Source organism: Curcuma longa, chromosome 2 (genome assembly GCF_044706935.1).
Source record: "Curcuma longa cultivar G26 ecotype Majalengka, Jawa Barat chromosome 2, ITB_CL_G26_1.1, whole genome shotgun sequence".
NCBI classification, from domain to species: domain Eukaryota; kingdom Viridiplantae; phylum Streptophyta; class Magnoliopsida; order Zingiberales; family Zingiberaceae; genus Curcuma; species Curcuma longa.
In genome coordinates, this window is record NC_133862.1 from 11,606,369 (window position 1) to 11,627,849 (window position 21,481).

The 21,481-nt window shown below is 37.5% G+C and overlaps 2 protein-coding genes across 3 annotated transcripts; both read right to left on the reverse strand.

Moving 5' to 3' along the window:
* Window positions 1-474: 474 nt before the first annotated feature.
* LOC141821090 (uncharacterized) lies at window positions 475-12,530 on the reverse strand. Of its 2 annotated transcripts, none has more exons than XM_074708456.1 (14): window positions 12,296-12,530; window positions 11,752-11,801; window positions 11,526-11,608; window positions 10,802-10,840; window positions 10,610-10,702; window positions 10,404-10,520; window positions 8,572-8,667; window positions 5,318-5,431; window positions 3,847-3,900; window positions 3,406-3,453; window positions 2,587-2,737; window positions 2,146-2,311; window positions 1,112-1,181; window positions 475-1,042 (listed from the first exon to the last, which is right to left on the reverse strand). In XM_074708456.1, exons 1-14 carry the CDS (start codon window positions 12,337-12,339, stop codon window positions 785-787), a joined length of 1,383 nt encoding a protein of 460 aa, XP_074564557.1. In that variant the 5' UTR covers window positions 12,340-12,530; the 3' UTR covers window positions 475-784. The 2 variants fall into 2 exon arrangements, with proteins under 2 accessions (XP_074564557.1, XP_074564558.1); XM_074708457.1 differs by having other exon boundaries at window positions 11,752-11,878.
* A 1,688-nt stretch (window positions 12,531-14,218) lies between these two features.
* On the reverse strand, window positions 14,219-18,805 carry LOC141817291 (glucose-6-phosphate 1-dehydrogenase, chloroplastic-like). Its single transcript, XM_074704971.1, has 10 exons — window positions 18,622-18,805; window positions 17,492-17,718; window positions 17,309-17,403; window positions 17,099-17,213; window positions 16,033-16,238; window positions 15,803-15,952; window positions 15,603-15,723; window positions 15,298-15,527; window positions 14,990-15,190; window positions 14,219-14,726 (listed from the first exon to the last, which is right to left on the reverse strand). The coding sequence occupies exons 1-10, from the start codon at window positions 18,803-18,805 to the stop codon at window positions 14,468-14,470; spliced, it is 1,788 nt and encodes a 595-aa protein (XP_074561072.1). The 3' UTR covers window positions 14,219-14,467.
* Window positions 18,806-21,481: the final 2,676 nt, after the last annotated feature.

Below are 21,481 nucleotides of genomic sequence, written 5' to 3' on the forward strand. Positions count from 1 at the left end.
CAGCCATGCTTCAGCCTCACTGCCTTTATTTCCGTCTTTTTCAGACAGTTGATGATTTGAAGCTGAACCTTGAGGCTGAGTGTCTGTTATAGATGTCGATTTCAAACTTGGTGTAAAGAACTAAAGAGAAGAAAAACAGACCTGGAGTTAATATCGTCAGTCAACAGACTCTCATGAGAAGGATTCCATCTTGCATGTGTAGGTGTACTCGAAAATATTAAGTCCTATTCGATGCTAAAAAAAAAGATTTTTGATTATAATATTTAAAAAAAAAAGATGATCAAACTAGACGACTCTACTAAGGTAAATTAGTATAGAACTATGCGAATCTTGATTCTTTCCAAGAAACAACAAATGTTTGTATTGTACCAAATTCGAGTTCAATAAAATTTCAAGAAGACTGATTTTAATTTTGTCATATATAGCAAAAGGTCACACCTGATAATAATTTGACTAGCCAGAGATAAGCAAACAAGAGCTCTAACAGTTCGCAGTCCTACAGCTACGATTGAGCTTGGATCAAAACAAGAGTTTTAAATGCAGTCCCAATACAATTAAGGAGAGAAAACAATGTTAGATACATCTGTGATGTGTTGAAAGAATGCTGTAAAAATTATCTATAGTAACTGAGAACTTCCTCCAAGTCTATAACTGGTGTGTGTAACCCTCTGGTTTCTCAGGAAATGATTGTAACAGAAAAATGACTTGCCTGAAACGGAAAACGGCAATGGCTGGTAATTTCATGAGGCCATATCCAACTACTCGTTACTGAACCACAATCCTCTTATACATTATGGCTGGCAGAACCAAGTAATCGATCTTCCTCCATTGGGATATCCATTGCAGAAAGTTCCAAGCTTGCCTTGCTTGTCATCTTGTTCCATTCATTCTCCACGCGAAAGAAAATCCACTGGAAACGTCGCATTATTTCCAATGCGGTAATTGTAAAAACTGTCAAATAGTTGTGCCGAAGATGAGCTGAGAGTTTGTAGGTCCAGGTGCATCGGAGTATTAGGTTGCTTCCTATCACCCAATAATAGACCTGCAATTCCATAAATAGGGCTTAACAACAATGACAAGGGACTAAACAATTGATGAAATGAAAACTTACCCATATTCGCCCATACAGAAGATTTGTGCAAATATGTGGATTTTTAAACTTGAAAATTCGAGTGAATACACTGCAAGGACAAAGAGGAAATCAATAAGATATAGTTGGATTTATTAAGGCAATTTGACCAAGTCGGCATTTTGCATTGATTTTATTACCAGTTGAGGCCTTCACAATGACTATCATAATCACTCCTGGACCATATACTGTTTCAGATCACCCTTGGTTTTCAAGTTTCCTCAAAATCTAACATCAAAATCCAGCTTCCAGCATAACGTTTAAAAAAAACTTAGATATTTGAATTCCTACCAACCCTAAGATGGCCATTAAAGGGTCACTTACACTTTAATTTTGTATAAACTTAGAATTTTAACCCCAAAAGGATGATTTGAAAATCAGCTGTACACTAAAAAATAATAATATTTAAATATTAACTTGCGGGTCAAATCCCCAACTTTATGTAAAATTAAGATAAGAGATGCCCAAAATGACAATTTTAGGTTGAAGAGACTCAAATATCTAGTTATTGTTGGGAAATTGACACAATCACAAGATGATTTATACTCACCTTGGTGTCATTTTCACGATGCAAGCTAATGTGCACATCAGCTTTTCGGGTAAGACTCTAGGTTTATATAAAATTAAGGTGATGCCTAATCTACCTTCTTAGGTTGGAAGGAACTTAAATCACTACTTTTTATCCAGAAACCATGATTTCAAATCAACTTGAGATTCAAAACCCCACGTTTATGTAAAATTGCAATGTGAGAGATTCTTACAGTTGGAAGAAGCTCAAATATTGTTTTTTTTACAAACGTTAATGCAACAAGCTAGTTCATAAATTAGCTTAGTATTGGAGGAAACTTGAAAATCAACAATAATCTGTAAAAAGAATAATGGTTGCAGCACGATGTAGTAAGAATCAATATTGGGGGGCATGATTTGCTTAAAAAAGCAAAATACAAAAGGTGTAATTTGGTAAGAACAGAATGAAATGGTCAAAGAACAGAAGGGGCAGAAGATTCCATGCATACCTTAAGTCCCAATCCCGAGTCACATCCCAATAAAATGAGTATAATGAGTTAATGACACTAGAAACAAGCCAAAGTGGCCGGTAAAAATTGATCCAACTATCAGGGAAGACATGATACTTCAGAGCAGAAAGGAAAATCACGGGGACTGCAGTTGCATATTTTAATGCTGCAAAGACAGAGTAGAATTTTACCATCTCATTCACTCCAGTCAATTTTTTGCAGTTGGCACCCAAAAAAAAGTGAAACTACTATTGAACATTGAACAGTAATGAACTGATTATTGCATATTCTGTAGTCATTAAAACAACTAAATAGTACATCATGCTACAGCATGTCTTAGTTATTTGAATAATATATATCAATAAACTTGCAACTTGCATCACAAACATAAATATATAAGCTGAGAAAAACTAGTAAAAACATTTGAACACATGCATTTACCATTAAAAAGGCATGTTCTTTCTTTAGTATCCTTATATTGACGCAAGCATTGGAAAAAACGGCATAAATATGGAAAGACAAGCACTATAGGAATTGCAACAGAGTGGCTTCCACATACAGAATCTGCTTCAAACCATGCTATTGTTGCAACCTGAAAGCAAAGCAATCCATATAAAGTTCTTATATAGGATGAAAGAAAAAAGCACCAGTTTAGTTTATCTATAAGCTTGATGTTAACTACAACCCACCGTGTTAGATCTTTTATAAGGATATCTTTTGTAACTCTATTAAAGTGTTTTATAGTAGGTCTTTTGCCTTTCACCTTCACACTTTCATTTTAATTGTCTTAACTTGTTTAGTTATAGAACTTTTTCTTCACCACTTGACTTCTGGCTAATAACACTTCCATGACAATCTCAACAGTTGCACAAGGCATCATTAAATTTTACTATGACTACAATAAAGAAGGAAATGAGTACCACACGATGGTTCATAATGTAATGCTGATTGCTTTTCAAATGCCTTTGGAACAAGCAGATTATAATACCTCAGTTCTGAGAGATTAGGTGTAATTAACTCTCCATCTAACATACAACATTAACTAATGCAAACACCATGTTCTGCAAACTCATTTTTCAAAAATACTATTTACTTCACCTTAATCCAAAATATTCAATATGGAACTGTGGATATGACATGCATATTTCTATAGAATATATCAAATGGTAAAAATTGCACATTCAATATTTGATAACTACCCAACACAAAAGAAAAGTTTACCATAGCCTTGATATTCTATAGAAGAATATGTTTACTGACCTGCCTATTCACCATCCGACACACTGAGCGCTCCAAATCAGAGAATACCTACAAAAAAACCAATGATTACAGCAGTTAATATCATCTTTTATGAAAGAATCATGATAGGCAAATTGGTGGAAGTGGAACAGCTGTCTACGTGACTGAATGATCATAAGTTAGAGTTTGGTAGATAACACTGCAGAAACTTGTTGAATAGGTCTGTAGTGATATGAAATTATGATAATTATTACAAAAGAACCAGACTTAGAATTGATGAATGCATTTCTAGGTGATAGACAAAACCCAGTTCATCTTCCAGCAAACTTGGAGACTATGTTGGTCATCTCTTTCTATTTCAAAACATGATAAATAGCTCACAAAAAGTTCTGAGCACAACTTCTAATTGTGGAGATGATTTACTAGAGACACGACGATAATTTACAATGACAAAACACATACCTTTGACATTGATGTCATGATATCTGCCACAAAGAAATCAGAAAATGTGATTGCCTGCATTTACATTAAAAGAGCTTAAATTTGGGGGGGGGGGGGGGGGGGGGGGGGGGGGGGGGGGGGGGGGGGGGGGGGGGGGGGGGGGGGGGGGGGGGAGCAGATAAAATAAGAATAAAACATAAATTAAAGACATTATGAGTAATAAAGTAAAATATTTTATGTGCTCAAAGTTTGTGCACTGACAAACTTGAACAGCTAACATCACATGCAAACTTTATATTATATGGGTAAAAAAATTTAATTGTGGCTAGTAACCCAGAAGAGCAAACTCCAACTATCAATCCAAACTAAAAGGGCGGACTGGTAGTGCATGTAGAAGTTTTGTTCAGAAAGTCAAGGGAACAGTATTGATCCTCAAAACTCCACAAAATAAGAAATTAAATATGCCTGAGATTCAATTTCCTAATCCTAAGTAAGGCCCTAAATAAGTTAACATATTCAGCAGCCTCAAGGCCTGAGAGATTGGACCTGGAACCCCATCAGGCTAACAACGTCTAAAACCTGATATAACAACCTGGAAACTCTCCCATGTCAAGCACTTAAAACATTGGCATGAAACCCCTCCATGCTAAGAAGAAGCCTAAAGCCAAGATAATGATTTGAAACTTCACCAAATCATGGCCAAGAAACCCATGAAGTTAAGAGGGCATACAATTACAAACCAGAATATCAACATGGGGCAAATTAAGGGCGCCTTGAAGCTCAGGAGACTGGCCTGCAACCCCACAAGTATAGAAGACCTAACACCCCAAGATATTGACATAGAACATCACCAACTCAAGGGGGCCCCAAATTAAGAGATGAGTCTGGAACCCTACCAGTGAGCCCAAAAGTCCAAGATAGCGACTTGGAATCTCAGAAGACCAAGCAAATTTTAGTCCAAGAGACCATCTTGAAATCCCACTAAGCTGAGCGAACCTACATAAGCAGAATGCTCCCATGGACTAGCACCAAGAGACTTAGGTTAGGGAATAAAAATATGTGAACAGTATGATTAGGAGCATAGCACAATGTACTATGTATCCTAGGAGAAAAGCATGTAGGAAGCTGGGTTGCTGGAAACCATCATTCATATCATTTCTATCAAGAGCCTTTATATCAAAGCGACAACTCAAATAACAACCTACCTTGACTACATAATCTCTCAAAGATCCATCTGGTGAACATTTATCCTTGGCCAGCAAGCATGTTAGGTCCAATTTACCTCTAAACCTAACAACGCAAGGATGCTAACAGAGAAATTCATGCAACAGAAGTATTGATTATGTTTGGCCCTAACAAACAATGAGGCATTGATATCAAAGTAAATTTCGCACATAGACTGCGATAAGACAAACTTTCCACCAAATTATTTAAGCTAAAAATATAGTCAATGAAAATCTAGTGTGATGTTTAAATGAAAACTAACACTTGCCTGTAATGGTAATATGATACGCCATACAGTCCTCAACAAGTAATAGCGCGATGGCAAGTAAAAAATTTCAAACGGAAATATGAGAATCATTAGAATGACTGAATACAGAATAACCTGCAGTTAAAACACAAAAGATTAGTATAATTCAGCATAACAGTGTAAGAGAAATTTGAATATGTACACAGAGGATAAAAGACATGCCTATGAACACCGCACAAGCACAAGGCCCACATCCACACATGACAACATATGCAGACATAGTAGGCAATCCATTAAATTGAAAAAATAGCCCACTCAATAGCATGTGTATATGATAGTTATCAAATCCCACATTGCATGTGCATTACTATTATGAGGACTGATTTGTAAGCATTTGGTTCATACAACCCATACTATCCCTATTATGCTAATCAACACTTGGCTCACTGAAAGAAATATTATTTAATATTTGTAGTAATATACTAATAATGAAGAAGATGGATGATCTAGTTTTTGCTTACAAAGCAAATAAAAATAATTAAAGGGCATCTCGGTGCACAAAGCTTTTGCTAATGTAAGGTCCCGAGGAAGGGTCGGACCACATTAGGTCTATTATACATATTTTGCATGTTGCAACTCAAACTCGTGACCTTAAGGTAACATGATAGCAATTTTACCGTTACATCAAGGTTCCCCTTCACAGAAGAGATTCCTTGTCATGTAATAATTGTAAAGGAATGACTATTTTATGGTTCATAAAAAGTACTCACAGATTAATAAAGCTCGTGCTTACTTAAGATTCAGTTGCAAAAAAGCTTGAGAGCTAATAAGTTACCTTAGTTATGGGCTCATATGAAAACATGTAAACTAGAGGGGTGTATTTGTAATATGTTATATTCGTAATAATATCCATATATAGGTAGAGGGAAGCTACCTAAGATTGTGTGTGTTAGAATAATTCTCCCTAATGTAACACTTCTCCCAAACATCCTCTTTGCATGTCTCTTCTCTAATTGTTCATAGTAATGAGGCTCCCACACATCGACCCTCTCCCATCACTCTTCTATTGGAGTAAATTCCATGTGTTGCACCTTCTCCGGGAGAAATTTCCTCGTTATCACTGCTGAAGCCTACGACCCTTTCATCAACTATTTTTCCATCCAGATTCAGTCCATCCATGTTCCTGATTCAGGAAGTCAGCCATCATTCTCCTCTACATATGCCGCCGACAGTCTAAAGGCCTCCACGGCACACCTTCCCTTCATGCAAGCCGTTAGATTCCTGTGCATGACTTCTTTCCACACATGTTATCACCGCCAAACCTCTCTAAGTCCAAGCGACATGGCACTATCATTTTTCTTTTATAGGTATTTCAAGCAAGATAAAACAATTTGAATCTTGAAAAGAAAATTCACATGTTTTTTTTTTTTTTTTTTGCCCAAAACTAGGCACTACATAAAGAGGTGGTGTGCCTTCAATCAATTATCTAAGACAAGGATGGCTCTCAAGATGAACAAAGATACACAAAAGGGAGAAGTAAACCACTTGCTTAAGGCAAATTGAAAACTGACACAAGAAGCTAGCAATATAATTACGGTTCCAAGTACATGTCTCGTTGGTATGATCAACATTATTAGGTAGAGACATAGATAATTTAAATAGGCTTTATTAAAACATATAAAATTATCAAAAAAATTTATTTTTTATTTTTAAATATTTAGATTAAATTTTTTATTTTAATTAATATATTTTATATTTTAAAAAACACATCCTTAAAGTTTGTGCATTTAATTTGTCAATCAAGAAAAAAAAAGTCAATACTTTAAAGATGAAATAATGGAGATACTATCTTTAATTTGATTATGCTTTTATAAAAAAATTAATGAACAATTTTTTACCCAAATTGTTAGGTTATTAATGTGACTAGCACACCCATAAAGCTAGAATAAGTTTAGTTGAATATAACCTAATTTTTTCAGTGTAAATTAACTACTAAAATAAACAACAAGTAAATCCTTGCCTCACAAATTAGTTTTATCACAAGGGAAAAAATCATGAAAGAATTTTTTGGACCCTTGTCTCCCAATATGAAAGCCAAAATTTAAAAGCTACATCAAAGTTAAGATTTGCATCTTAGCTCCTTCAAACAGTTGAGCAACTGAGGTGATCAGGCTCCTATTTATATTCATATTACAATAATAATGCTTTTATTGTAATAGTATGGTTCATATCTTAACATTTGGAGCTATCTCACCTCATGGTAAAAGCTACTTAATCATAACTTGTTTTAAGAGATTAACTGTGATGATTTTTTAAAGTTCAATATTATTTTGCATTGAAAATGGATTATCAATTTGGCAATCGATCTATGAAGATTTTTTGCGTAAGCACTACATGTTTAAGATTAATCACTACTGTTTAACTGATTCGTATCAAAATGTCTTTTTTGTTTTTTTTGTTAATGATTATGTGTGAAGTATAAACTACAAACTACTTTGTGTGGACTTTTTATATCAATTAAATCTTATGCAATTATTAAATATATCACCTATATGTATATTGATGATCAATAACTTGTAGAAATGAATGTATATATGCCAACAATGTGTATATGTATCACGAAGTGACCTAACTTCATGAATGTACATACACCCACATAAAGTATACATCATTTAATGGCCTGATTTCATGTCATATGGATTTGTTTCTAAAAGATGGATAAGCGCAAACATTTTCCAATGAGAATCTGAACCTTATTGTATGCCTAAACTCGGTCATCATAAATGAAAGTGTACTGATACTAGATGCACAATATCAAGAGACTCACAACTCAGCCAAGGGAACTTTAAAACTTCAACCATATGTTTATTTTGTGTCATAGCTGAGAGGCCATGCTATAAAAGTTCCAAGGAGAAGTGTGGATAAAATCATAGAAATTTTGTGAATGGAAATACAGGATAAGTTTTCTACAACCTTAAAAAATACAGGGCATAGTAATTAACCCAATTCTAAATCCATTTGGTTTCAGGATAATAATACAATTTTAAAATCCATATAGTATGTTAGTTTCCTTAACAAGCGTAACCAATCTTGTTTTATGACAAGCACCATAGATTGCCAATCAAATTGACTGCTAAATCGCTAATACCAATTACAAGTGTGTATTCATTAAGTTTGAGCAGGATGTCTATATTGCACCAAAGAACAATCAGTAAAAATTTACAGAAACACACAAAAAGAGGTGAACATATAGAAGAGAGGGACAGGTACAATACTGGTTGTGATGCAGCCAGTGATACTTCCCCATGTGAGTACAGATAAAGATAAGCTGACATACTTGTAGGAACAACAATGGTCATCCAGATTGCACACTGCAATTAGAAGAAATCAATCAGCATGAAGGTTTACCTGTTTTATTATGTTTAAATCTTCTATTGATCAAGATTGCATTCTTTCAACATTGTAATAGATTTAAAAGTTTGTAACTAAAACTAATATTCCTGAAACAATTACATACTTTCAGCAACACTCTCATGATAAAAAGATAGACTTGTAGGAATCTCATATAGAAATAATTGTTTCAACTAATGGGTTGACATGCCAATGACATCAGTGCCTACAACAGCATCACATCATATGCCAAGATTGTCCCAACTATTTGAGACAATAACAAAAGAATCGATACAGACAGGTCTAGAGATGATAGCATAGAATTTGGGATCACTAGTGAAGCTTAAGTAAGAAGGCTAGGGTGAGTAGGACCTACAAAAAATCAACAGGTTTCAACAATCTAATTCAGTACAAAAGTGAACTACCACAAACTTATCTTTTGATTAGGTAGGTTGTGGCATATGATACCAAAGCATATCTAGTCCTTATAGCTAGGTGAGATATTTGAATTGGAAAAAGTTTCTTGTGATGACAGATCATTATTAGTATCTTTATCTACCCCCTTTTTAGCCATGTCGAATAACAGAACTCTAGCACCAACACTCTGGGGACCCACAACATCCTTATTGATCATGCGTAAAAATTCCAGATATAATCGTATCAAACACTGGATCCATGCTCATTTCCCCTACTCATATCCTTGTCCGTGCATTTTCTGATGGTTTTAAATGTTTTTTCGTATCCCTCGAAATAAGCAATTGAAATTAATTATTGTTGTTGTGTTTTAATATTGGCGTGAATCATAAGATAAATTAACAGTATCAGTTTGTCTTAGGAATTAACTGTACTAGTTTGTCTTAATTCCTATACTGATATTCATATGAATAGATTGAATATGTAGAAAAGTTGTGAACCAACAAATCAGACATAAAAAACTTGAAAACAAACTTAGCTTTATACCAAGATGATGTGAACTACTCTAATACCGAAGTTGTCACAAGGCCAGACTCGATCAGTAGGTTGGAAGTCACACCTGTAAGCTACTCTCTCTAACAATTTGTCTTGCAATTTTTGCTGCAATGGAACTCGGACTGGATCCTACAGTCCTTGCACCTTGTTAACATTCTTCTTACAATGAATCTACCCTCCTCTCAATCAAAAAGAATGGAGAAAGAAAAGGAAACATATAATTTATTTCACACTTAACATACACATGGCCATCTCATAAAATGTCTATCGACACATTAAATGACCTAAAGTAGTTTTTTAATGTAGTAACTAGAGTTTACTTTGATCTCCCTCTACCCCCCTTAAATTATAATTGATTCATCTTGTCAAACTTCAGAATCAGTTAGTTACCTTCAAACACGTAAAACCATTTGTTAAGTGTATGTTTCAGCATCAAACACTTAAAATTTACAAAGCTAGAATATTCTTTAAATCTCCATTAAAGCCATAGCAAACCAGATTTTTTTTACTCTCCATCAAAGCCAAAATCCTGCATGATCCTAGGATACTATGCTGTGGATATTCGATTTTAGAAGCATCGTGCACACAGAGGAATTAGCATGTAATTGTTATTTTGTATGCATAAGTCAGTGAAGAAATCAACAGCAGGTTGCTACACCTGAGACTTGTACTTGTTTAAGAGATGGTATGCAAAACACAAGGTGCGAACAAGGATCGCAGATTGAGATGTGAAATCCATATTATATACCTTCCATATTTCCCGGTGTGTGAGATGGGCGTGATCAAGATCAAATACTTTTGCATAGTTAATAGATGATTGAGAAAAAACCCATAGATTCACTCCCCATAGCCAAACCATCAAAGTCTGTAGTGCCAAATTAAAAAGATTTTGAATGAGAAAGTGAGTTATTCTAATGCAAATGGCCTTTGAAGTAACCTAGCTACATTACTTACCACAAGAAGAAGTGGATTAAAATATAAAAAGGCCTCATAAAGAAACAAATCTCTTTTATCTGCATTCATTCGCATAACAGAGTCCCAGCCTATCTGCAGACAACATGTGTGAGCCACAGGCCTGAGATATATTTCCACTGCTTAATCATACAGGTCAAGTGTGATATTATTCAGATAAGATTAAGAACTGACCTTGCAACATGTGATGCCCCACAATAGAAATAATACAACCTGAAACAGCCTCCAAACATAGCAAAATAGCAAACTTAAAAACTTATACAGCATTCCAGAATCTTCCAAAAAGCACATATAAGCCATATAACCCTTCAGGTTTTCAACCGAGAGGGAAACAAACATGTGAGGTACAAGTCTATGCATATAATGGCCATGCCCATAATGGTTGCAGATTAAGATAATTGGGCATATAAGGTTTAACCATTTCTGCCACATCAATTAAGATAATTGGAAAAGTTTACTTATTGAACGTGGATTTGAAAGAAAGACACTGTGGTATAAGGAAACATAGATCATCAAGAAGGTCCTGTCATACAAAGATACTTTGAGAAATGCTTTAGAGTCTAAACTATGTTACTGAGGTATTTCAAAATTTATTCAAAATGTAAGCATAAGTGCTTATAAAAGAGACTTATATAGAAAGATGATAAAGAGGAAAATTAGATAATAGAACCTTTATCATATCAACTTTTTCTTGTAAACTAACAAATTTAAATTGTTGTTTTAACAGGCTATCACTGACCAGCTTTACACAAATTTTTTTTGTGAATTTAGTAACTAAATAATCAAGCTACGTTAGAAATAAGTATAGTTTCCTATTTCAGAGAAAAGAAATTGGGCATACAGAGATATTGCTTTCAAATCAGAGAACAAATTGGAAAAGTTAAGAAGAAAAAATAACCTTGAATCTCCACAAAAAAATTGGCGATGGCATCATTGCAACACTAGAGGCTGCTATGCTTGGACCCTTCATCTCATCTACCTCTGTGAGAAAAAGTAACCAGTGTTAACTTCACCCCAGGTTCAGTTGGAATTAAAAGATGCAAAGTCAAATGTGTGACATGCACATGAAATCCATGCAAAAATGGAGAGAACACGAGTTGGCTTCAAATTGATTTTCATTCCACCTTGATCTGTAAAAGTAGGTCTACTACCAGCACGACGAAGATGAGGACTACTACCAGAAGGTAAAGGAACTTCAAACATTAGTGAAACTAGTTCAGGTCATTGACAATGAGCATCATTACTGCTTGTCTGCGAGCACAAAATCATACTGTTAGTAGTTAGCACAATGATGATGCCAATGCCCATACAAAAAGGCCGCCCATCACTGATAAAAAAAAACAATGTTATGGTTTTCATGTAGATATCAATAATATTAGTCAAAACAAGATAACAGTGATGCAACACAATGAAAATAACAAAATTATCTAAAGTAACCAGTAGAAGATAGTAATCAATAATATGACGACGGAATAATAGTTTAGGGAACTGGTCGATCTAGATCAGGAAGGCCGACGACGATACTAGATTCATCTAAAATATAACAGCCCTATGACGCATGTCGGAACACCATTGAAATATGCCGGAAACACCCCAGATCTGATGGATCCCGCCGGGATCCGTCTGAATCCGATCGATAATTAAGGAGGAGAAAGGGAGAAGGCGCACCAGAAGGCGGAAGCTCTGGGAGACGGCTGTTCCTCCGAATGCATGGTGGCGGCAGACCATGCAAATTGGAAGCCAGGCAGCGGATGCAGGGGGGGCAGGTTTAAATCGAGTTCGACGGGCGGCGGATGACGAATCCCGGAGACAGCGAAGGAAGGGACAAGCAGCAGATGAAGGTCAAGAAGACGGGAAGCGTGACAAACGTCGGTACCAGTTTCGTTCAGGCTTGCAGTCCCGTTCCTTCGTAAAAATGTCTTGTAAAACAAAAAACAAAAGTTTGATTAAAAACAAAAAAAAAAAAAATAAAAAACAAAAGGTGGCATCTGTTCAGTCATCTATTTCAATTTTCATCTGCCACATTCTGTAGTTTGATTAAAATACTATTACGTAAAAAAGGTAATATCCATCGCTTCAACGGTCTCACACAATAAGCCCCATCAAATTTAATTAAAACACTAGCCTGATAAGTGAAGTGTAATTCACCAGTCATCTTGGTATCATATACTGCTTTATGCTACAAATCACTGGACTACATTTAAAGGTGGCATTTACATTTTCAATTCAACATTTAAGCATATGTTAGAGTATTTTGTTGATTTGTACAACTTCCATTCGGATGATGGTTGAGAAACTGCATTTATTTATTTTGTTAGAGCTGCCATTGTAAGGTGGGATGCCATTACAGAATATTGCATTTCTGGTTCATGGGTTGATAATTATCCCGGGGCATAGGTGAGTTGGTTTACTTTAGAAGAGGGCAAGGGTTCGTATCGTAGTCAACTATCCTCACATATGGTCGTGGGATTGACTTTTTTTCAGAAGATAATTACTTTTTGTATATTAATTGATTTTAAGTGCGAGCAAATCACAAGGAAGTTTGACTCCCCAAGGACAGTCCACGAGGAGAGACTATTGAACGCTATAATTGTGGTTGCCGGAATGTTTTTCTTCTTGGATTTATTTCTTCTGCAACAGGAAGTGTCATCGTTCTCTGCAGAGTACGTTGTTTGAATGTCAATGTATTAAAGGGCATGAATTGGAATCTTAGTCAATGGTGTCCACTCATTGATGATGGATGTTTCCTACCATAGTTTGTTAAGGTTGGGTACTTTCACGACATTAAAACATCACATTACTTTATTATTATTTATAATATTAAGTATCCAGCTTACATCGATTAATTCTGAAGTTTGAACCGACTTTACATTCCACCCATCAAATAAATCTAAGAAGCGAGATGGATGACATGGTGTCTCAACGTCACTAGTTATTCAAACGTCGTATACATGCACTGTGTAGGTTTTGAACTATAGTTGTTTAGAAAAAACACCTGATCTCTTACTATCATATCATGTCCTGGAGTGAACATCACTTTGCTTTATTTTTTGTTTTTGTTTACAAGGTATCTGGATCTTACGACTTAACTAATCATTGGATGTATGGTCCGATCTCATATTTCACATGCTAAGTAAATCTAAGAAGTGAGCCAGTGTCATTAGTTATTCAAATATTGCATGCATATATATAAGTTTTGAACTTAGTGCTTGACGAACACCACGCTACTTTAAAAAAATGATAATCCCAGTTAGTCGCATTGACTCAACCCCTGGGGGTGACCGGTCCGGTCCCACGGAAGTTTCCTACCGGCCACCAGGGTAAATCAAGAAGCGCACGCAGCGGCCAACCCAGATGCCCAACATCCTTTAATTACGATCCCAACACCACGCTACTTCATGGTAGCAAAAAGGTGGAACCAGATGTTATGGATGATAGTAGAATGTTCAATTTGTTTGTAGATAATCTACATAGAGGTAGAGATAACACTTCTTGGCAGTTTCAGAAGAAGAAAGGAAAAACTCCAAAATTGCTTTTTTCCCCCAAAATTTTTGGATCCTTTAGGTAATTAAAGTACTCTTACAAATTCATAAATTCTACTCACTTCACACTCAGCTGTTAAAATGCGTTTCAACTGCATTGACTGATTGAACTAAAGAACGTAAGCAGCCTACATAATAAATTGAATAAATGTTGTCAAAATTTCAGCTGATCAACATAGTATCTCATGCAAATGTAACTCACTTCGTGAGAATATTCTATAAGTTATGTTATTGCATCACTAGATTCCACTAAAATGATAATAAAATAATCAAGTTAATCAATCAATCAATCAATCAATCAATCATCAAGCTCTGATGCAACAAGATCTCCCCAACGAACATTGTACTTTGCGGCAAGATAGTGTGCGCCAACTGGTCCACGACTTCCATAAGGGTAGAGCTCTGGGACAATCTTCTTCTCCTCCAACTCTTTGAGCAGTGGAGTGAACAAGTTCCAAGCAGCATCAAGTTCATCGGACCGGATGAACAATCGTCGTTCACCCCCAATAGCATCAAGAAGTAGCCTCTCATATGCATCGGGAATCTCTTTAGAGTACCTACCAAAGCCGAAACATGGATTAGAGGGAATGGAATTACTGGTTTTGGTTGATGAGGGAGTAATAATAATGGTAGCAATAACAACCATTATGACAACTTTGATAATTTTTTGGTAAAGCATGCATGAGCCACAATCACAAGAACTTTGAAACAAAATGGTCGAATGTGAAAAAAGAAAGAAAGAAATCCAACCAAGTAATTAGTAAAGCAGGTCTTCTGTTTTGAAGGTATCAAGGAAATAAGTGTTTTAAGTCTTTTGTACCTTGATGAGTATAGAAGATTCAGATTACTGCGGTCCAATCTCATCCCCAAGCCAGGAACCTTGTTATTAATCTTTAAGTATATAGCTTCATCAGGTTGGACCCTGATGACGAGTTCATTAGTAGCATGTTCTATATCAGCGCCAAAATTTCGCTTGTAGAGATTGCCAGGGACATGTCGAAACTGCACCCTAATCTCTGCTCTGCAAATATAATTTTCAAGAGTACCAGATTGTGTCACTATATATACTGATCCATGTTTATACCAACGAGTACCTAGAAATATTGCATAGTGGCATTTGCAACTTACCGCTTGGTATGCAATGCTTTCCCAGCTTTCATTAGGAAGGGAACCCCATCCCATCTTGCATTATCTATGAAAAGCGCAGCTGCAGCAAATGTTGGGGTAAGGCTCCCTTCAGGGACAGTCTTATCGTCTGTGTATCCAGGATGCCTCACTCCACCCTTCGCGTGGCTCTTGTATTGTCCAATGACTACATTTTCCAACTGCAATGGCCTCATTGAACGGAGAACTTTCACCTGTAACATGTGGAAAGGCATGCTTTCATTAGAAATAACAGAATGTTCACTCTGCTAATCTCATCACATGCATACCTTTTCATTTCTAATGTCTTCGGCATCTAAGCTAGCTGGAGTTTCCATGGCAAATAAAGCTAAAATTTGGAGAAGATGATTCTGCATAATATCTCTGATGATTCCATAGTGATCAAAATACCTGCATCACAGAAAATTTAGTGGAAAGATCCCTTGCACTATGGAAAAAAACTCGAAGGACAATAGGCTTTAGGTCTCACCCTCCCCGTCCTTCTGTACCAAAATCTTCAGAGAAAATCAGCTGCACGTTCCTGATATATTTCCTAGACCATAGTGGTTCAAAAATAAGATTTGAAAATCGAAGAACAGATAGATTCTCAACGAGTTCCTTCCCCAAGTAATGATCAATCCTGAAAATTAGAAATATATGGTAAATGGGGATTTCCAGGATTGACAAACATAAAAATAACACACGAAATCAGCTTTTCACCTAAAAATTTGATCTTCGTCTAGGTACTGTTTTAGTCCACTCGTCAAAGCAGCAGAAGATTCAGAGTCGCGGCCAAATGGTTTTTCAACTATTACCCTGGTCCATCCATTCTTGGAAGAAGCTGATCTGCTTGCAGACCTCACTACGTCTATAAATATATTCGGTGGAATTGACAAATAAAACAGCCGGTTTGACACCCTCCCACCCTATATGGCAAATAGAAAAATCAGGTATGTTAGCTCTTCTCTACTTATTGGAACTTTTGTTTTTTTGGACAAGAAATGCTTAATCGAGATAAATGTTTGATGACAATCAAGTTCAAGCTACAAGCTGTCATCACAGAATTTATCAGAAGCAGGATACCACATTATAGTGCATCTTAGGACATCAAATTTACAATAATTGGACATACTAAAGAAGATCTATGTAAAAAGACTCAAATCAAAAGTCCACAATTGTACACTTGCAGGCAAGAGATACTGAAAGAAACAAGAAAGATATCATTCATGTAAAGTAAAATCAAATTATCTCCTGATTTTAAGAAAATAAATCTTCAAGAAGAAAGCTTTATTCCTAATTGATCATTAGTACGACATATCACATGGTTGGCAAACTCTGCAAAACCCATACAAATGGACCAAGCTGGAATGAAATCAGCAAGTGCCAATTGATTTCGGATGACAAAGCTAGCACACGAGGAACCAAACTGACATTCGTCTGATTAATAAATAAAACAGGTAAAAATCAGTTGAAATTGAAAGACAATAGGAAGAATCAGGTTGTGGTACTGGTGATGATTTCAACTCAGGAAGCTTCTGGTGATGTAGTTTAGTCCATCATTTGGTTTACTTAACCAGCTTTACTAAATAAAAAGGGAATAATTCATGTTAAGCAACCTTGATTAAATAACTCATCTGATGGACTAAGTGGAGGATTTTGCAAAATATATTGGGTATATAAACTAGCAATGAAATGTATGGGGTGTACATGTACCCTGTTTGGAAACAAATTCCATTTCAAAAATCTAATAAATCAAGACATCCAACTTCTTGGAAGACAAACATACCTCATGCTCTTTCAGCATCTTGTCAAGCTCTGCAAAGTTCTCCTCCGAGTCATATCGGCCTGAATGATAGAAGCATCGTTTTAGGAATTTTTCTATCTTCTCATTGCAATTCTCTCTGGCAAAATCAGCACAAACAGTTAGCTCAATAAAATGCTAAGTTGAACCCAAGCATAAACCAAATCATGAAGAAATGCATAAACCATCCATCACCTTTTATCAATTCTGCAAGTAAGTGTTCTGCTAACCAAGGTTCTTAGTTCAGCATCGGTCATCTTACTTCGAGCATAACCAAATATAGTAAAGTTCTGCATGAAAAAAGAATGTAAGTAGGCATTCAAGCAATGTTAATGAGCACAATGAACTACAAGTAGCAGTGGATGAGAAAAGTCAGACCTTTGGAAGACAATCTTCACAATATAGTGCAAATAGAGCAGGAAATATCTTCTTTTTAGCAAGGTCCCCAGATGCTCCAACCACGGTAATACTAACTGTTGGTTCCCCATCACTTGGATTAGGACTAGTCACATGTCTGTATTCCTGTGAAGACAAAGCGAAAACACCACTATTTTCGACATTCTTGAAGGGAGCTTCTCTTGCAGCAGATACAGGCACACTTATAGCTGCAAAATCACCACAAAGGTTTGTATTCTCATTAAATATTTTACTTTGAATTTGTTATGATCAAAAGGGCACATCTCTTACAAAAGGCATAATTCTTATCAAATGGAGCATTAATGAGGCACTTGTTATACCTAAAAGAGGAGTCATTAGAAAGGCTCAATGCATAATGGAAAAGTAATCAAGATCCCTTGTGTCACCCTCATTTTATTCTTTTCCTTGTCTTTAATGTTTTGAATTATATATTATTTAGGTTACCTAACGTTAAAAGGGCCTATCGATAGTCCTCAATGCACCATCGTATTAGGGAAAGGTAACAAGAGAACAGTAGTTAACCCGCACAAAAATTAAAAACTTCACATTAGGATAGTGAGCTTAGGCTTGCATTCTATTTCTCTGAAATTAGTAGTTGTTTATTCTATTGATTTGATATATTTGATCATTTACATATACTTAATGTTTATATATCTTTTGATCGAACTGACCTAATGCAATATTGTTATCGATAATTTAAGAAACTAATGTTCCTATTATACAACATCACATCCTCCTCAAAGGCAAGATCAAGCTTCCCAATCTATCACCGTGAGTCATTATAGCCTCACCTTTCTCCTCCAAGATCTCAGAAACTTCTCTGAATTTGAGTTCGGGGAAAATTTTCTAATTTGCTATTAGTTTAATTTTAAATTTTCTAAATAAATAATTATAGACAGTTAAATGGAGAGGAAAAAAATTAAGCTCAATGAAAATTATTTCTCTCTTCCTACTCATATCTCTCGTTTATTCGGTTACCCCTCTAAATCTCTTCTTCTCTTCTAGTTATCCTTCACCCTGGGAAGATAACAGGGATCCAGCAAGAACAGGGAATGTACAAGACAAAACAAAACAAAACAAAAGGCATTCACCTTCTTGCTTGCATGCAACTCTTAATTTCCAATGGTTCGCAGAAGAGTTGGACACTCCTCCCGCTAAAACCCTTCCAGGAACAGACGCGAGAAGGGCGGACGATCTGATAGGATGGCGGGCGCTCGAGGGATCGACGGCGGCAGTGCCGAAGGAAGAAGGGCATCTGGCAGCGTAGAGGGCCATCTCGCCAGCTCCGTGTCGAATTGTTCATCAGCACCAACGAGGGATTTTTAAACGACCGATGAGCGTTTGAAGGGTGACGGCATCGAAATCAACGGAACGAGTCTTTTCTGTAGGCAAATTGGACCTGCATTCCTAATTTACGGCTCTCGTTTGACGAGAGAACAACGGGTCCACCGTCGATCTGCGGGTCCCTCGTGATTGGGCCGTTCAGATCCGGTCATCCCATATACTTCATCAAAAGTAATATGAATACTTCAACGCACATGTAAATCATTTTTGTTTTTTTAATAATTCAGATTCTGAATATAACATCTTTTTCTCTGTCTATATATATATATATATATATATATATATATAGATGTGATATACTGCGCGACGAAAAAAATGCGACCCCGTGCGCGTGTGTATATCGACGCGCCCGGCGTCCGTTCATCGCCGTCCGACCACCGATTGCCGCCGGACCGGACCCGTTGGATCACCGGCGGTCCGGCGGGTACGACCACCAGCGCGTCTGCGTGTTTTGAGCCACAATCCGGCCGGAATCCGGTGATGTGTGCGCCGTCGAGTTGCGCTTCCAACGAGCCCGGGATGGTGGCCAACGGTGACCGGACGGCGAAGAACGGCGGCGATGAACGCAGGGAGGTCGGGCGGTCGCGTACAGGAGTCGGGTTTTTTCGTCGCGCGGGATATCAGACCTGTATATATATATATATATATATATATATATATATATATATATATATATATATATGTTGCGCACCGACTTCGTACGTGCCCGTGCGCGACAACGGGATCACCGTCCATCACGCGTGATCGCGAAGATCAGACCGTTCAAAAGTGGGAATGCACAGTGCCACTCGCCCCTGACCCGTCGCTATTCGGCCGCCACTGTCACTTCGCCGTCCGGCCATCGCCGGCCGCCGGACCGAGCCCGATCGACGCGCCACTCGTCGGCACGTCGGTCGGCGTCGGATTCCGATCGGATTGTGGTCGGAATCCGATCGAATTCGGCCGAAATAGTCGAACCAGCGCGCAGGCCACTGTGGGCAAAATCGCGGTCGGAGACCGGCCGAGGAAGGATCGCCGGCGGCCTTCATGCTTCGGTAGTGGCGCGCGCCGATTTCCAACCAAATCGCGGTCGGATTTCGGTCAAATCACGGTCGGAGACCGACCGAGGAAGGATCGTGGTCGCACGCCGGTCTCTGACCACAATTTGGTCGGAATCCGACCGCGATTTGGTCGGAAACCGGCGCGTGCCACTGCCGATTGCGTTCCGCCCAAATTATGTCGGATTTCGGCCACAATCCAGTCGGAATCCGACGCCGACGACGCGCTGGCGAGTGGCGCGTCGATCGGGCCCAGTCCGGCGGTCGATGGTGGCCGGATGGCACGGCAAGAGCGGCTGGAAGCGGCGGAGGTTGGCTATGTCACGCACAGGATCGCGCAGCGTGGGTCATGCAGAATATCAGATTTGTATATATATAATAGAGGATAACATGAGCATATACATACCAACCATTTAATGCCCTTATCTTTACGTTTCTAAACCTGTAGATTGTTATTCTATCAACAAAATCAAACTTTGGGCATGGTGTTCGCAAGTATAAAGCACAGAGCACTGATACCTCACAACCAACCTACATCCTTCATCTGGAGCGTGGACTGCGTTAGCCTTTACAACTACAATGGTTCAAAGAGCATCTCCTTATGTTTCATTGATTGTGTTAGCACTTGTGTCCTGCTTGGGTTGTGCCTCTGGAGCAAGAGTGCTGCAAGTAGTTCCAGGTGTCTCGATAGATCATGGGGAGGAAGGTAATGGTGGTGTTGGTGCAATGCGTAAGGTCCCAAGTGGCCCTGACCCAATCCATAATGGTGATGGATTTGGTGTCCGAGACATTGATACTATGCGCACAGTTGTAAGTGGTCCAGAACCAATACAACACAGCGTTGGTTCTATTGATAGAAATGATGTCGAGACAATGCGTTTAGTCCCCCAAGGTCCAGATCCATTACACAATCCTGATCAAAATGCTAATGATGGCATGGTTTGACAATGTATGAGTTTGAACATGAATAAAAGCTAAGTCTAAGTTTATCTTGATTTTATTGCTCTCCTTATATTGTTTAAATGTTTCTAATTGCAATGAGATCATTGATCAGAAAGTAAACTTCCTCTTCTGCCTTTCTGATGCCGGGAGAAGGTCAACTTCCTTGGGCTTCTCGTCCTCAAGCTCACTGAGAATGACTTCACTTTGCTCAGCAGATTTGCTTGTCTCTTCTTTCGCTGGCTCGGGCAAGAGAGGCTCTTCGACAGGGGAGACGACATCAAAGTGGAAGGTCAGAAGCAGAGGAATAACAATTGGAAGCACCAAGAGGAACAGCAGCACCATAGTGAACACCACAACCACATTATAGCTAAGCTCAATGAGGTCTTCAAGGATCATGGCAGCCATCAAATAAGCTGCCAGAAGCAGGCAAATGCTGTAGATAAACATGAAACTGGACGGATCAGAAGCTCGCAGAGGGCATGTACACCGGTCATTATGTATTGAATTATAGTATCTATTCATTTAATTATTATAATCATTATAATATTTATTAATCATCCTAAATAATTAAATGAATAGATACTATAATTCAATACATAATAAATATTAAAAAACAATACAATTTAAT

Coding starts and splice junctions, on each gene's coding strand:
- LOC141817291 (XM_074704971.1), bottom strand. CDS start 18,805: ATGGCCCTCTACGCTGCCAGATGCCCTTCTTCCTTCGGCACTGCCGCC. Junction 16,239..17,098: donor AGATGCTGAAAGAGCATGAG/GTATGTTTGTCT, acceptor TTTGCCATATAG/GGTGGGAGGGTGTCAAACCG. Junction 15,953..16,032: donor GACGAAGATCAAATTTTTAG/GTGAAAAGCTGA, acceptor TCTAATTTTCAG/GATTGATCATTACTTGGGGA.
- LOC141821090 (XM_074708456.1), bottom strand. CDS start 12,339: ATGCATTCGGAGGAACAGCCGTCTCCCAGAGCTTCCGCCTTCTG. Junction 10,841..11,525: donor TTTTTTTGTGGAGATTCAAG/GTTATTTTTTCT, acceptor AGGCTGTTTCAG/GTTGTATTATTTCTATTGTG. Junction 2,738..3,405: donor GTCGGATGGTGAATAGGCAG/GTCAGTAAACAT, acceptor CTTTGCTTTCAG/GTTGCAACAATAGCATGGTT.